This window comes from Nestor notabilis, unplaced genomic scaffold (assembly GCF_000696875.1).
Source record: "Nestor notabilis isolate BGI_N333 unplaced genomic scaffold, ASM69687v1 scaffold6901, whole genome shotgun sequence".
NCBI lineage: Eukaryota > Metazoa > Chordata > Aves > Psittaciformes > Psittacidae > Nestor > Nestor notabilis.
The window spans coordinates 62,785-77,471 of NW_009914145.1; the positions used below are offsets into that span (position 1 = coordinate 62,785).

Consider the following 14,687-nt stretch of genomic DNA (forward strand, 5'->3'; position numbering starts at 1 on the left):
TGCAGCACTGTCTTGCTCTCACATGCACCTACCCAGTGGTGAAGCCGCAAGTGCTGTGCAGGGATTTGATTCTCCTGTTACTGCCTTGACTTGAGTGATTTGTGACTTTTGCCATCCTCGTGTGTGCTGGAAGGGCTGCAGCTGGAGCTTCTGAACTCTGGTGTGGGGAGGAGGGATGCTTTGGTTGATGTTTTAGAAGCATATGGCTGGATGGTTTTTATTGTGTGAAACTGTGCCACCAGAGCAAGGGAAATCAATGGGGAGTGCTCAGATGGGTGAGGTTGAGGGGGTACCTCACCTGCCCCCCAAAGAGGGGAAGATGCTCCAAGCAAAGGGAGATGCCAGCTGGGGTGTGTGTGGGCTCTGTGCCACACTAAGGGGTCCTCTCCTGTCACAACATGCTGTTCCGGAGCAGGGATTAAAAACCCCCCCTAAGATATTGACACATTTAATGTGCTTTCTTGACTTGTCATGTTCAGGGGAATTGTTTACCTCTGCTAATGAGACACAGCTTCCTGCTGGGGGATGGAGCTGCCTCTTAGCACAGCTTTACAGTGGTGGCTGATGGAGAAGGAAGAAAAATCCCCATCAGCTGAAGCACTGGGGGCTCTGAGTACATTTCCTGTGTACATGAGGCAACATATTGTGTTGCAGTATGGTCCTTCTGCCAGAGTGGCCATACAGATGGCTTAATAGGATGGTCTTGAAAAGGCCATCCTGGAGGTCTGTTTACACCTCTTGTCTGAAGGAGGGTGCAGTGGAGCAGTGACTCTGTAGGCTCAGGTGGGGAATCGGATTGGGATGGCAGCAGAAATCTCCCTGATTATCCCGCCTGACTGCTCAGAGTAGCTCTGGATGAGCAGGAGTCTATGCAGGGAGCCATCCTGGGCATGTGGATTCCTCTCCTTGCCATCAGGCTGCCAAAGCCCTTGAGCTGGTGTAAGATGAGTCTCCACTCACTATCTGCATCTTGAGCTGGCCACAGCAGCCAGCTTCACCTTCAGGGCTATGAATGATGTTCCTATTAGGGCTTTCTTTAAAGAATTCCTTAAGCAGTGTCCAAATTACACAGAGGAGGACTCTGTGATCAGACCACAATAAGAAAGCACTACTCAGGCCAGTAAAGGATGTCCAGAATGGGAGGTGGGACAGGTTTCCCAGAAGCAGCAGAGTCTGACAAGCATGATCCCATTCCCAGTGTCCCATCTGGAGGGACAGGGCTGGCCAGGCATGTCCCTGGCAGGGAACCTGACGGATCAAGAGCAGGGAGAATTGGAGCCAAAACTCTGCCTGTCTCCCATATGCTTGTCCCAGGGAATGGATGCACAATCCCTAATGGCTCCTGTACATCCCAACCCTTAAGCATGCTCAGCTCAGCGGGCACCAAAGCTGTCTTTAACTACCCCGATGCTCTGCAGTGGCACAAGGCTCGAGATCTGTGTGGTTATAACAGGGCAAACACAAAAATAACCTTTAAGTGACAGTGCTGAAAGGTGTGGGGGGGAAGCCTCAAAAGCCACCGGGTGAGTCACGCCACTACCGCTTCCTCTGCTAAAATGAAGTGTTCCTTTTTGGGTTTAGGTTTATTGAATTGTCCTTCCTCCGCGGGATGCTCAATGCATTTGCTGCTGGTGGGGTGGTTAGAAGTCAGCCGGGAGGGCAGGGGGGAGCGGAAACAGATGGCCATACTTTGGCTGCTCCATTGGTCCTAGTAAGATCAGTTATAGCACTGCTGAAACAATTCCAGGTATTATTTTTGAACCTGGTTTCCTCCTCCAAGCCGTGTGTCCTCCAAAGAATCTGTCTAAAGTCTCAAGATATTTAAGTCTTCAATCTAAGAGTCAGAATGCATTAGCCAGGCAAACTTGGTCTCAGTGAGCTTAAAATAAACCAGTTCACTTTGAGTCTCATGCTATTAAATCAGTCGTGAGTGTCCTCACGGTAACTAGATATTGCAGGTTTCCAGCTCTCCAGCATGTTCTTCTCGTTGCTCATTTCTTGAGGGTGTACCAAAAAGCACTGCAACTTGTTTAGCACCAGCTCAGCCCAAAGGGGCAAATTCCAAGAGCCTTGTTGAGGGGAAGTTGTCCTAACAAAGGGCACCATCGCAAGACTGTGCCTCCAGGGGGCAGATCATAGAATGGTTTGGCTTGGAAGGGGCCTTTAAAGGGCATCTAGTCCAATCCCCCTCTAGTGAGCAGGACATCTTCGACTAGATTTAGGTTGCTCAAAGCCCTGTTCAACCTGACCTTGAATGTTTCCAGGGATGGGGCATCTACAACCTCTCCAGGCGATCTGCTCCAGTGTCTCATTCTTCTCATTGTAAAAAATGCAGACTCAGCCCTTGGGTTTTGCCTCCTCTTAGTGCTTGGGGTTGCTGCTGGGCAGAAATGCTGCAAAAGAGACTTTCTGAAGGTGACAGCAGCGACTTGCTCCTTGAGGAAGATTTAAGAAACAAGATATTGGTCTGCCAAGGCATGATGATAGGAATCCAGGATGCTGCAACAGAGCTGCTCCCCACCTTGCTGGGAAGGGAGGAAATGGGGGAAAACAGCCACAATAGAAGCCCAGCTGGTTTCTAGAGCTCTTAATGAGCACACAAAGTTGGTTTGCTGCTTTTCTTCCAAGCAGATAATGCCATTTTTAAGCTTCATAGCATAAAATTATGTTTTTTTGTAGGTGAAATTACTTGATTAATCATTAGGCTGTTGAATATTTTAAACAAACTAGGCATCTGTTGTGAATGGTGAAAGCTGCGCGGAAAGAAAACTGCAGCTTTTAGATCTCCATGCCAAAGGCAAGCTGGAAAGCATTGCAACCACTAGCTGCCCAATTAATAATAATAGTAGTAGTAGTAGTAGTAATAATAATAGGAGAAAAAAACTAGGTTTTCAGCAAGGAAAAATAAGTAGATGATGTGAAAGTTTGTGCTTCCCAGCTAAGGATGCTCATCACATCTCTCATAACTCAGCGGGATTTGTTTAACGGTGCCTTGGCCCAGGGAATTGGAGGGGTTGTGTGTGAGGAGGGTTCGCATGGTGCTGCCCCTCTGGTTTGTAGGTTTTCATGCACTTTTGCCGAGTGGCCCAAGTAATTCCAGGGAAAACCAGCAGCAATAATTCCAGGGAAGCAGCGCTTTGCTGGCCTGTGAGTCAGGTGGTTGCTGGAGCAACTTCTGTGGGGCAGGCGATGACGCAGAAACCACCTTCCCTCCTCCTTGGGAATGCTTGTGGCCAAGAAAACCTCGGTCTGAACCTTCACCTCTACCCAGGAGGGGACAGTTCCCTCCTTAGCATCTGTCCCATCCGGCCATGATGCTCAAGGAGCTCTCGGGTGCATCCCGAGGCTCTTCTGCTTCTCTCGAGGCACCTACGATGCTGCCCTTTCTGTTAAAAGGTTATCTCACGAGGCTCCCAAAGTCCCCACATCGCCTCGCACAGCAACAAAGCCCTTAAGTTGGTATCAGATTTCCTCCAGGTCCTGCAAAACAACTGCATCAGCAAAATCCTTGTGTGCACCTGATCCCTCTTGCCCTGCTCGTGTCCCTGATGTGGACCAGTGCCACCACGGGTGTCCTGCAGCCACCCCTTCCCTCATCAACCGCTCTGCCGTGGGGAGGACTGCCGGCCATGGGAGATATGGGGGTTCCTAATTTGTGGAGGGGAGCAGGGGCCAGCCAAGAGCTTTATTTTCCCCTGCCCAACGCCAAGCTGCATCCATTTGCTCATCAGGCTGCTGGATAAAGCTGAAACGATTGTCTCGTTGTGTTTGCTTTCCTGCCTCCTTATGCTCAGCTGCAGTTCATGACAGGTATGAGCTTCCCTGGCTCTGCTGGGGCTTTTCAGGGATCTCTGTCCCTGTCCTCATCCTGGCTGGGCTCTGGGTGCCTGTCAGCACTGGGAAATAACCCACTGAGCAGGGAAGATGCCGTCCCTGGCTCCGGTGACAACCACCTTCATCCTCCCCACTGATAGAGAGTTGTATCTATTTTCTCCAGCACAAGTTTTTGACAAGGGCCAGGCTGAGCGATGCATATTTTAGGAAACTTCCTTGGTTTTTTTCTTCCAATAAGTGCTCCAGGACACGATGCTCTTTCCCACACAATTGCATTTAGCCAGGAGAAAAACACGGGCTCATCCTAACATCATTAGAGGGGGTATTTTCACTCTTGCTGCTTCTGACCTGAGGGTTCAACTGCTCTGTGTGGCTTTATGAAAAGACAAGGTGATTTTATGATCAAAAATAACATTTGTGGGTAATTAAATCTCATGCTTCAGGGCATAAACCATACCCTGCCAGCGGCCGGGATGGGACTGCAAATACTCCCTGACAATTAATTTTCACTCCATTCGTGGGCTGGGAGGGATCAGAGGGGCGAAGCAATGGTAATTAATTTACAGTGATTATTTTCAACAGCTGGCAAGTGGCATAACTCACTGGCAGAGATGGCTGCGAGTGGGGGAATAACTGAGGAGAAACACAAGGCTCCTCTTGAGCCAGACAGCTAGAGGCTGGCCCTTCCCCATGAGCCTGGGTGGAGGTCTGTGACCTCTTGGCTCAGTGCTCCGGGGAATGTGGGAAGGCCACATCCTCCCATGCCCAAGCAGGCTTTCCCTGCAGCATGGCTGTGCCTCAAGCACATCAGGAACAGCTTTGCCTGTGCTGTTTTAGGATGCCCGTTGGTGTGCAGAGAGGGGTCCCCAGTGAGGCAATGCAAAATGCACCTATTTGCAACCCACTTCTTAATAGCTTTCCTCAAGATGCGATGTTTTCTTCTATTTTTTTATCTTTTTTAATACCACTTTGGTCAAGCTCTATTTATTTTAGACAATCCAGAAGCTGTCTCATATAGTAGAAGATGCAGTTTTCCCACAGGCTGCCTGTGCAGGTGCTCGGGAATGCTCCAGCAAACCCCTTGTCCACACACCCAGCAGGCATCGTTCTCCTCTTGATGGTAACCCTCCAGAAAGATGCTTTTAATGGCCCCTTGTCAGGTTCTGGGAAGGCATCTGTGGTTCTTTTGCAGCTTCACCTCTGCAATGGAAGGCCAGCTCCGGCTGGGAGGCAGCAGGGTCCAGGGCAGGGACCCTTGTGGCAATGGGATGGAGAAGGCCAGGGTGAGCTGGTGCGGTGGTTTGCTTGCTTGCTTCCTTCCTTGTGTGTCCTTCCCTTACCTCCTTCCTTTCCCCAGCCATTTGCACAGGACTCTTATTAGGGCAGAGACAGCAAAAGGGGAGAAAACCATCCTTGCTAACAAGCTGTTTGCTGTTTGTGAGCAGGTAAAGGCAGAGCTGGGATGAATTATTAATAGGGTGGAAATGGGGTCCCTCCACAGATCTGCTGCTAATTCTGGCTCAGCTGAATGTCACTCCCTCCGTCTCCCCCCGGGCTGTGGTTTGGGGGATTGATTGCTCCTCCGCTTCCTTCCCCTTCCTCCCGGATCCGAGGTTGTCCAGGCACAAGGTCACCCCTTGGCACGGGCGTTAGGACACACTTTTCCTGCGTGCGGGATTCGGGAGAGCGTGAGTCAGCAGAAAGCAGCCCGGCGGCAGCATGGCACAGCTCGGAGCGAGCACACGCGCTCAGCGAGACGTTTTGCTTTGCTTTTTGCCTCTTCCCTTTGGCCTGAAGCAGATTCTCATTCACTGAACCATGTGCCGCTCGCTCAAGGCTCTCAGGCTCCCTTGGGCCCGACTCTCTGCTGGAGAAGAGGTTCATCCCCTACTCACAGTTGTTCTTCTCCTTCCCCCTACAGCCTGTTTCTGCATTCGAGAAGCATCTCATTCGTATTCCATCATAACTCAACACTGTGCCCTTCTCTCCACCACCTACAGGGAGACATCACAGTGCCAGACAAGGTTGTATGGTGGCACTGCAATGTCGTATCTGCAGGTGGGGAAACTGAGGCAGGGAGGGATTTCAGGAGCGAGTTCAGGTTTCACCAGGAGAGTTGGGGCTTCATCTTTCTGAAGAATGAGCTCACTCAAGCACCTGCAGCTGAGCAAAGTGTCTCCTTCACTCAGTCTTGATGTGAAAGTCAATACAAAACCAAGAGGGTCAAGAAATCTCTGCTCTCGCCCTACGCTGTCTTTGAGACTCTGCCCGTGGTCTGCTTAGCACCTCCATGAAAAGGGTCTGACCTGATCTTTGCACCTTGGATGATACGAGCTCTGCAGGAGGCTGACATCCAGGCAGGAAGCACCCTCTCTGCAAAGGGAGGATCTGGGGGGAGATACTGCTCCTCGTGCACCAGGATGACCCAAGTGCCCACCCTCGCGGTGCAGCCGGCACCGCTGGAGCACAGGCACAAATCCCTTCACGCCCACTCTGGCTCAGCCAGAAACGGTCACAAAATCTGGTTACACGATGAATTTTAACCCTCGGACTGAAATCAGCCTGATCCACAGGTGATGTCTCCAAGAACGGCCTCAAGCGTTCCATTAACGGAGTGACTTTGGGGCAGCACTTCCATTTCCAAAGCCTCGGGATGGTTGGGCAGCAGCTTGGCTTCTGCTGCCGAATCCACTGCCCAGCACCTTGTCCTGAAAGATGCTCTGCGTCTGATCTGTGCGTGACACAGGGGTTAACGCTGCCTGGAAAATTCCACTCCTAAGCAGATAATCTCATCTGTGCCGGGCACACACGCACATCGCCCGCAGCCCGGCCTCCCATGGAATCGTTTTTGAGCAGCTCTTTCTTTGTCAGCTGCTAATCCCCCGGTGAGCGGCTCTAACCCCATCCTCCTGCTGCCCTGGGCTCACCTCCCGCCGGGGCTGCACCCGCTCCTTTGGCACGAGTTTGGGTTACAGGGCGACCTGGAGCCCGGGATCAGAAGCTGATGCATCAGACACCCCCCAGCCGGCAGCCACAGGCACGCGTTCAAAGACGCAGGCGTTTAATCCCATTCACTGCTTTTTAGCTCGTGTCCAAACCCAGCCTTTGAGTACCCGGGAGCTGCAAGCTTTGCTCTTCCCAGGGCACTTCCCTAAAGCTTGTCTACAAATTAAGCTGCTTGGATCCTGCCCTATCCCTTCTCTGCCAGATTATTAAGCTCTTGCATCTTGCTACAGAGATGTACCTGTGTCCGCAGCCCCTGCCAGCAGCAGCAGAGCAGCAGCAGCAGCGACCTGCGTGCTGGGCTCAGAGTGCATTATTGATTCACGACTAAGAAAATGCTTAGGAAGTAGGAAAAGTGTCCTGCTCTCTAAAAGCTTGTGTGCCGTGTAAGCTCAATACATGCAGCCTTTGCAGAGAGGCTTGCTACACCGCTATTAATATTTTATTCTGTAAGAGAGGCCCTGATAGTTTGATAGGATGTGGAGGCTGAGGGTGGGAAAGGGGAGGGAGTGGAGGCTTTGTTCTGGTCCTCAAATGGAGGTGCAATCCTCCCCAAAGCCTTCGCAGGGGCAGCGTGGTTGGGTGGTGGATACCCCTGCCTCGACCAGGGCTCCTGTGTCTGCTGCATCAAGCACTCTGCTTTAGTGTTTGGCTGCTTTATGCTCTGTTTTAGGGGGGAGAATTCAGTAGGTGCCTGCTGGAGGCTGGGACTGTGCTGTGGTCAGCCTGAAATGTGCCCTGGCACATTGGGTGGCTTGGGGGTACCTCATGGGACATGTCTGAGGCTGCAGGAGATGGCTCCTCTGCCTGGAATCCCGAGCCACTATCTGCCAGTGGGTCTTAGTGAGGTCTTTGCAGGCATTGCCTTCTCCCCAAAGACATCTCCTGCATGGTCACTGAGCAGTGCTGCGTGGTCCATGGAGGGAAAAACCTCTTTGGTGTTTTCCAGCACAGTAACACGTGTACTGTGTTGAACTGCTACAGTAATGCCCGGGGCGTACTTGGCACTGCAGGCTGGATGCCTGGGGAGATGGATGCCTCAGAGAGGGTGGCAGCAGTGGTGCTCACACCATCTTGGTGGAGAACTCCCGCTAAGCAGGTCAGCAACAGCCCATGCACATAGGAACTCCAGCAGGTCAGGAATTTGGGCTCTGCTAGCCAAGCACTGCCGAGCTCATGCCTGATGGAGCTCACCATCTAGGCGGGGAGGAACTCATTAACCTTGGGACCCCCTGCTTGTTGCTGCATTGCTGTAAGCTCTGCTCCTGGTTGAGAGGGGACAGCATGAGATGGGATATGAGATCACTGGCTCTTTGACCACACTGTCCTCCTCACTGCTGGGATGCAGGGTCTGGCGAGTGGGGAGGCCGCAGGAGCCTGTGGCTCTGATGGACATGGAAGCAATACTTGACAGGGGTTTTGGCACTGCTTGGGCTCATTTCCATTTTGGCTTCCCCAAAACCATGAGGTGAACAAGATGCTGAGCTGGGATGGTCCTCGCTGAGGGCATTAGGATTGCTTGCTCATCGCTGCACTGTCCCAGAGTATAACCATGGGGGAAGAGGCACCCATCCAGTGTTGTATGTGATTTACAACCCCACTTCTGCAGTTTGCTGCAGATGACCCAGCTGTTGCTGCATGCAGCGCTGCAGCCAGGCACTCAGCATGCAGCGCTGCAGCCAAGCTGCAGAAGCACGGAAGTGAAGTGGTGTAGGTGGTTTTGCAGAGGTGATTTTCAGATGGAGCAGTGACATGGTCTGACTGTGGCTCTGCAGCTTGTGGTGCTGCTACAGCGGGAACAGCAGTGATGGACATGGCTGTCACTTGTGTATGGTGCAACAGGCAGCGTTGTGGGGCTGGGACAGCCAAAGCCTCACACCTCAAAATCCTGACAGTAAAAAGGTTGTTTGCAGGGTGGAATCAGGCTCAACTAAGATTAAAACTGGACTTTCACTTAGGGAAACCAGAGTGTGGTAGGACAGCACTTCTTCTGCAGGGAGAATTCCTTTAAAGTTCAATGTAGGATCCAATACAGATTTTAAAATGAATAAATAGCTTATGGAAAAACATAAGCAACCTGGAGCTGGTGTACGAGTGAGAGTGAAAGCTGTGTGAGAGCTGCTCTCCTGGCTCCTACTGCACTCCCCAGCAAGTCTTTGGAGTGAGTTCTCTCCAGCTTTTCCCATCTGGACGCTGTTCCCTTTGAAAAGCAAAGCTTTTCTTAAAACCAGTTTATTCTTCCCCATCTCGCTCAAGGTGGGGGTAAGCTTTCTGCTCACTGTACCAATTAAATCTACTTGACAGCTTGATTTTTATTGCTGTGCCTTTTCCATCAGCAACTGGAAATGATCCTTGTTAGGGGAGCAGCATCCCACTTTACAACAAGATGAATCCCGAACTGGGCGTTTAAGTAAATTGCCAGAGAGTTGGGGGGGGAATCTTGTTTGCTCAGCACTCTCTAATTTAAAGCTGAATTGTATTCTTGCATTTTCTGTAAAGCCTCTGCTTTTCTAGCACCAAGATCTTGCCGCACTTCGGAGTAGCCTCTGTGGAGGGGAAGCAGTAGTGTGTAATTTGCTGAGCAGCTAATAACATGCAATCCAAGGGTCTGGCCCCAAGGGCAAGGAGCCGTTGATCTTGACTTCAAACAGTGCTCTCTGCAGCAACCCTGATGCTGAGAAGTGATTAAGGGTGGGAACAAAAACCAAAAGGCCTCAGCCCTTTCTCTCATGCTTGACAGCAATGCCAGGACGGGAGCAAGAGGTGGATTAGGGAAGCCTTCATCCCGATGGAAATGGCAGCAGGTGCTTTTTCCAGGCCCTTCTCAAAGGAAAGGGGAGAATTTTCCAGGTGCTAATTTAGTGTACCGGGGGGCTCAAGGGGGAAAGAGGGCTGTTAGCACTTTACAGATGGGAAAAGGAAGATGCAGCTTTCCATCCCCACAACCCTGACTGAGATGCCATGGGCAATTTGACAGCACAGAGTGGATTTCTTGTGCTGCTGAATTTTGGCATAAAAGCAAAGTAATTGTCCCTAATGCCATATAGGTCCCATAAGGAAGGGCAAAGGGGAGCTCTGACTCCAGCCCTCAGCAAAAGCCAAAGATAGGTTTGAAACCAACAGTGGGTAGTGTGGATTTAGTCAAGGAGGAGGAAGAACATCCACTGCTAAGCCCAAAGGTTACCCTTGAACCCTGGGGCAGTCACAAAGCTGAGGACCCCTCATGCTTTGCCCCTGTGGTTCTCCTGCCTGAGACAAGGCACAGAGGCACCTGTGGGCCGGGGAAGGGCTGTGGTTTTGTCTCTGCTCAGGGTACCAGAAGGGATGAATCCGTCCTTTAACCACCAGATCAAGCTGCATCTTTGAAAATACCTTTGGAAGAGCATCCTGGACACAAGTCCATTTTCTTTCTTACTTTAAAAACTTTGACATTAGTTTTAATCATCCCCAAACAATCCTTTGTTAGCAGCTAAACAGGGGTATGAAGATATGGCAGGGTTAGATATGTATGAGGTGGGCTAAGAAAAGGGTTTCTGTGCCCAAAAGTTTGTCTGCTTTTTCCAATGTTAGCACCTGATCTACTAAGAAATAGTTCTTTAGCACGAGCCTTATAACCACATGTCATTCAGGAAAGTTTAGCTGAGAATTATACTAAACATCAAATTTGGCTGCATGTGTAATGAATAAATAAAGCCTTTTCCTTTCATGTACCCGTGCCAAAATCCACAAGCTCTATTAGCTGATGAAACAATGCTGACGCCAAATAAAAATACCCCTGACCCATCAATACGGGTTAAGAGCTCGGCCCTGCATCAAAGAGTGTTGTCTGAACAAGAAATACTGTCTCGACACCTCGGGGAGGGGGTGTAAAAAGGGATCCGATCCCAGCGGGAAGCTGGGCTCCCTGCGCCACTGGTTGGGTGCAGGAGCTCTCGGGGAGCAGCAGAACCATTGTGATGACTGTTGGCTTGTAGGAACTCATCTGGAATCTGCTTTTAGCCACTCTGAGCCATGCCCTGGATGAGATCTTTGATCATAGAACTCTCACTCCCATAGAAGTGTCGCCCTTCCCTCGACATCCTTGGTTAAAAGATCTGTTTGTTCCCTATTAATCTTCAGTTGCGCTTTTAGATTCATTCAGGCTTTTATTTACTTATCCATCTGTCTTCCTGCTCCCACCACTCCCCCCTGCCCTGCCAGGCGGGAAAGTACAAGTCATTTTTCAGGTGACCCTGCTAGAAAGTCATTGACATGAATAGAAGGTTCAGAAACTGTGGAAAAAGCAAAAACCCTGACTTTAATAAGCAGCAAAAGGCTTCCCAACCAGAAGGGAACAGCCAGAGGTGACTAGAACTGCTGTAAAACCAGAAAGGACAATCCTCCAAATAATTCCTCCAGTCCTCCAGGCGCTTTCTGTTGCAGAACTCTCTGTGAGTGCTGCTCTGAGTTGTTACAACCATAGTAGAGTGTGATCCTGCAGGCTGTGCAATGCCTGCCTGGGACTGGTACAGCCTCAAGGAAACACTTGCTATGTTACAGGGTCCTGACTTAAAGCAGGACTCTCCTCCTCTGCCTGCCCGAAGTGATGCCCCACATGGGGATGTCATCCTGCTCCCTCTTGTGTGGCTGCCTTAAACACAGAGGGATGTTTGTCTTGAAGTTTGATTTCAGCTGTCTGAGCAGTGCAGGCGTCCTGCCAGGCTGTGCTTAATTCCAAGTAACATCAGTTTAACTGCGCAGGCAGTACCCCGCTGGTTTGAAAGACACCTAAGAAAGCAATATAGTGACCATGAGAACCTCTCTGCTGGAGAGCCAGGCTCCAACGAGAACCCACCTGTTACAGGGAAATAATTAAAACCTGAAGAGAAAGGATAACAAGACACCAAAAGGCACCCGAGCAGGTTGGCAGGCAAGGAGCTGCGCAGGGTTTGTGTGAGCTGCTTGCCTTCCTCGCACAGCAAGGGAGGCTCGGAGGGTGGAATGATGGCTGGGCAGTGACATTGATTTTTGTCCAGCACTTCCTTGCACTGGGGTAGCAAAGCTCTGCTCACATCCTCTGCGGGCTCTGCTCGCCTCCCGCCGCATGTCAATAGGTGTCAAGTCACCACCCAGGGCTGGCAATGGAAGGGGCTGTTTCTCGCTGATTCTGCTTTCTACTGACCATAAGAGGATGCTCAGCAGTAAATGGCCACACATCTTTGTGACACAGGCTGTGAAAATGTACCTTGAGGGCCTCCCAGCACTCACCACTCCAGTCTTCAGGTTGGACTGGAGCTTGGAACCCTCCTGCATCCATCTCCTACTCCATGCACTAAGTGCTAGGAAGGCTCCTTGCAGGGCTGCTCCTCATCTGCTTCATTTACAAAACTCTTTAATCCTCTGGAGAGGACAATACTGGTGTAAGATGGGGCAGAAAAGGCCATGGATACAGTGAGGTTTCATAAACCTATCCCAAGAATCTAAAAACCAACGTGCAACGTATTACTCCTGTTCTTAGCTTGAGTCTTCTTCAGGGAGATGCTCAGGGATGCGGCTGTGAGTGCTGGTTTCTGGTTTGGGAGATGAGAGCTGGGCCAGGCACGCACCCGGGGTGAGGCAGGGACAGGAAGAGGCAAATCCTTGTTTTGCATTTGTGTAACTCCCATTTGCGGCTGTACACGGTGTTTGCAAGTGCTACAGCACATGGCAGGCGTACGCTACAAGGAGATACTGCTGGTGCCCAGAATAGAAGGATTTTAGCTCAGTATTGACTGAATCAAGAGATGTAGAGAGCTGATTGCAGTTTGTGTCTCTTGCTTCCTGGGAGGTCAGTGGAGCTGAAGCCTTGAGCATCCTTAGCCAGAAAGAGTCTGCAAATACCCACAGTGAATGTAGTGGAAACCAACCTGGTTGTTCACCTCGTAATCCTTCTGCAGCCAGTCAGATAAATGGAAATAGGGACTAACCCATCAATAGTTAACTGGTTTATTTCCAACCTTTGACTTAATCTTTCTTTTCTAATGGTCTTTTAAAAGGAAAAGCTGCCACTTATCTGGAATTAGTGGAAATGTCTTCCCTGGTACTTAATGAGACCCCTTAGGCTGGAGGGAACTGGCAGCATGTTCTGATGGTCGTAAATGTTTGGCAACTCTTCTTATCAAAGCAGCATTTTTCTCTTGGAATTTCTATAGATGCCCTGAGCTCTTTGGGCTCAGGGTATCTTCTAGGTATTGGTGTATTTTCTAGGTGGCAAACTGAGGCATAGGGTGTGTAAGTCTGGATAATACTGGCAATAGAAAACAGGACTCCTTCCTCTGATTAAGAGGTAGAACTCCCCTTCTCATTATAAGTAGTAAAAGAAGAATATACTTTTACTAGAAGACACTTCTTGTCCAGTGGAAACCCCGTCAGGATGGGCTGGCTCGGTCCCTGTGCCTTTAATGTGTGCTTGGACCACTGCTGCAGGACATCCGGGAGGGGACATCACAGACACACTGTTTTGCTCTTTGCTTTGACCCCTGAACTCTTTTTAACAATGTAAAGCCTTGTGAATTATAAATCAAATGTTCACACGGAATGAAATGCGATGATTAATATTTAACAGAAAATAAGTTAAAGATTTTAAATACAAGGGCAAGTGTCTGTCCACAGACTCTTTTCATGTGGAGGCTGGAAGAGAGGGAGGAACACATTTTTGGGGGCTTCAGTGAAATCTGTGGCTGTCACAACAACTGCCCGAGCTGCTAGTGCATGGGGGCCACGCTGGTCTCCACCACCCTGCCCTTTCCTCTTACTTGTGCTGTACCTGTCTTGATAAAACCCTGGTGCCACTGCAGCCTTTTGGGATGGGACCGGTGCACACATCTCACTGTGCTTGGGGTGGCTCAAGTTGTGTGCTCTTTGGGGGCAGAGCCTTTGCCAAACCGCAGACCATGACTTGCTGAGCCCTCCCCAGCTCCTCTTTGCCCTCACTCGTGCCAGCACCATCCCTGCTCTAGGGCTGGCCACGTCGGCACAGCACCGGGATGGGCAGGATGTCTTCTCCCCAGTGCAGACCCCAGGCTGAGAGCTCAAGGCAGCAGCCACCCGAACTGAAATGTCCTCATAATGGCATCTCAGCAGGGCACTGCCTCTGGCCGCCTGCAAGCAGAGCCAGTTAGAACACATCAAATGAAAGAGGGGAACACTTACATGGGTGCAGAACCTCTCCGGCGGGTCCCCACAGGTACACTCGTACTGTCACATAATCCTTCATCCGCATGGCCTTGGGTTGACAAGCATAAAACTCCCATGACGGTCCATCGTCCGTGGTCACCCAGGACTTGCAAATGTCATACTGTCCCATGGCCAAGGGGAGACAGTGTGAGAGGAGAGCAACCAGGTAAAGCATGGCAGCTGTGGCCAAATGTGGGATCCCTGGTTGAGGGCAGTGCTGAGAGCCCCGAGGAAGGCAGCAACTGAGCTAGGGGTTGCTCTCGGGATCAGCATGGAAACCGCTCATCTAAATATGATCCAGTCGAAGGAGATCCAGATGATAAGAGGAACGATCCCACTCAGCGCGCTGTATTTGGATGTGGAAAGTTTTCTCTCGGCACAGAAGCCAACTTTGCAATTCACTTGATTGGGAAAGTTTTGGCTGGAGTTGCTGATCAGTGGTCAAAAGTCTTCCTTAGCCTCATTTTTTCCTCCTTTTATTGTATGAAAGGGCTTCCAAATCAGCATGAAAATATCTAGAGGTGACTCCAGTCAATCAATAGAAAGATCAAGTTCTGAGCTGCTGATGAAATTTGATAGGATTAAATTGGAGAGGCTGTGAGATGGTGCTGGATCAGGTTTTTCTCAACCTTCTTGTCTGCCACAAATGCGTCGCT

General features: G+C 50.4%; 1 protein-coding gene across 1 annotated transcript in view; it reads right to left on the reverse strand.

Moving 5' to 3' along the window:
- NTNG2 (netrin G2) overlaps positions 1-14,206 on the reverse strand; it is a 41,011-nt gene extending 26,805 nt beyond the window's left edge. The window contains 2 exon segments of the mRNA XM_010023503.1: positions 14,008-14,044; positions 14,046-14,206. Coding sequence (XP_010021805.1) covers positions 14,008-14,044; positions 14,046-14,206 — 198 coding nt within the window.
- Between the last annotated feature and the right edge of the window lie 481 nt (positions 14,207-14,687).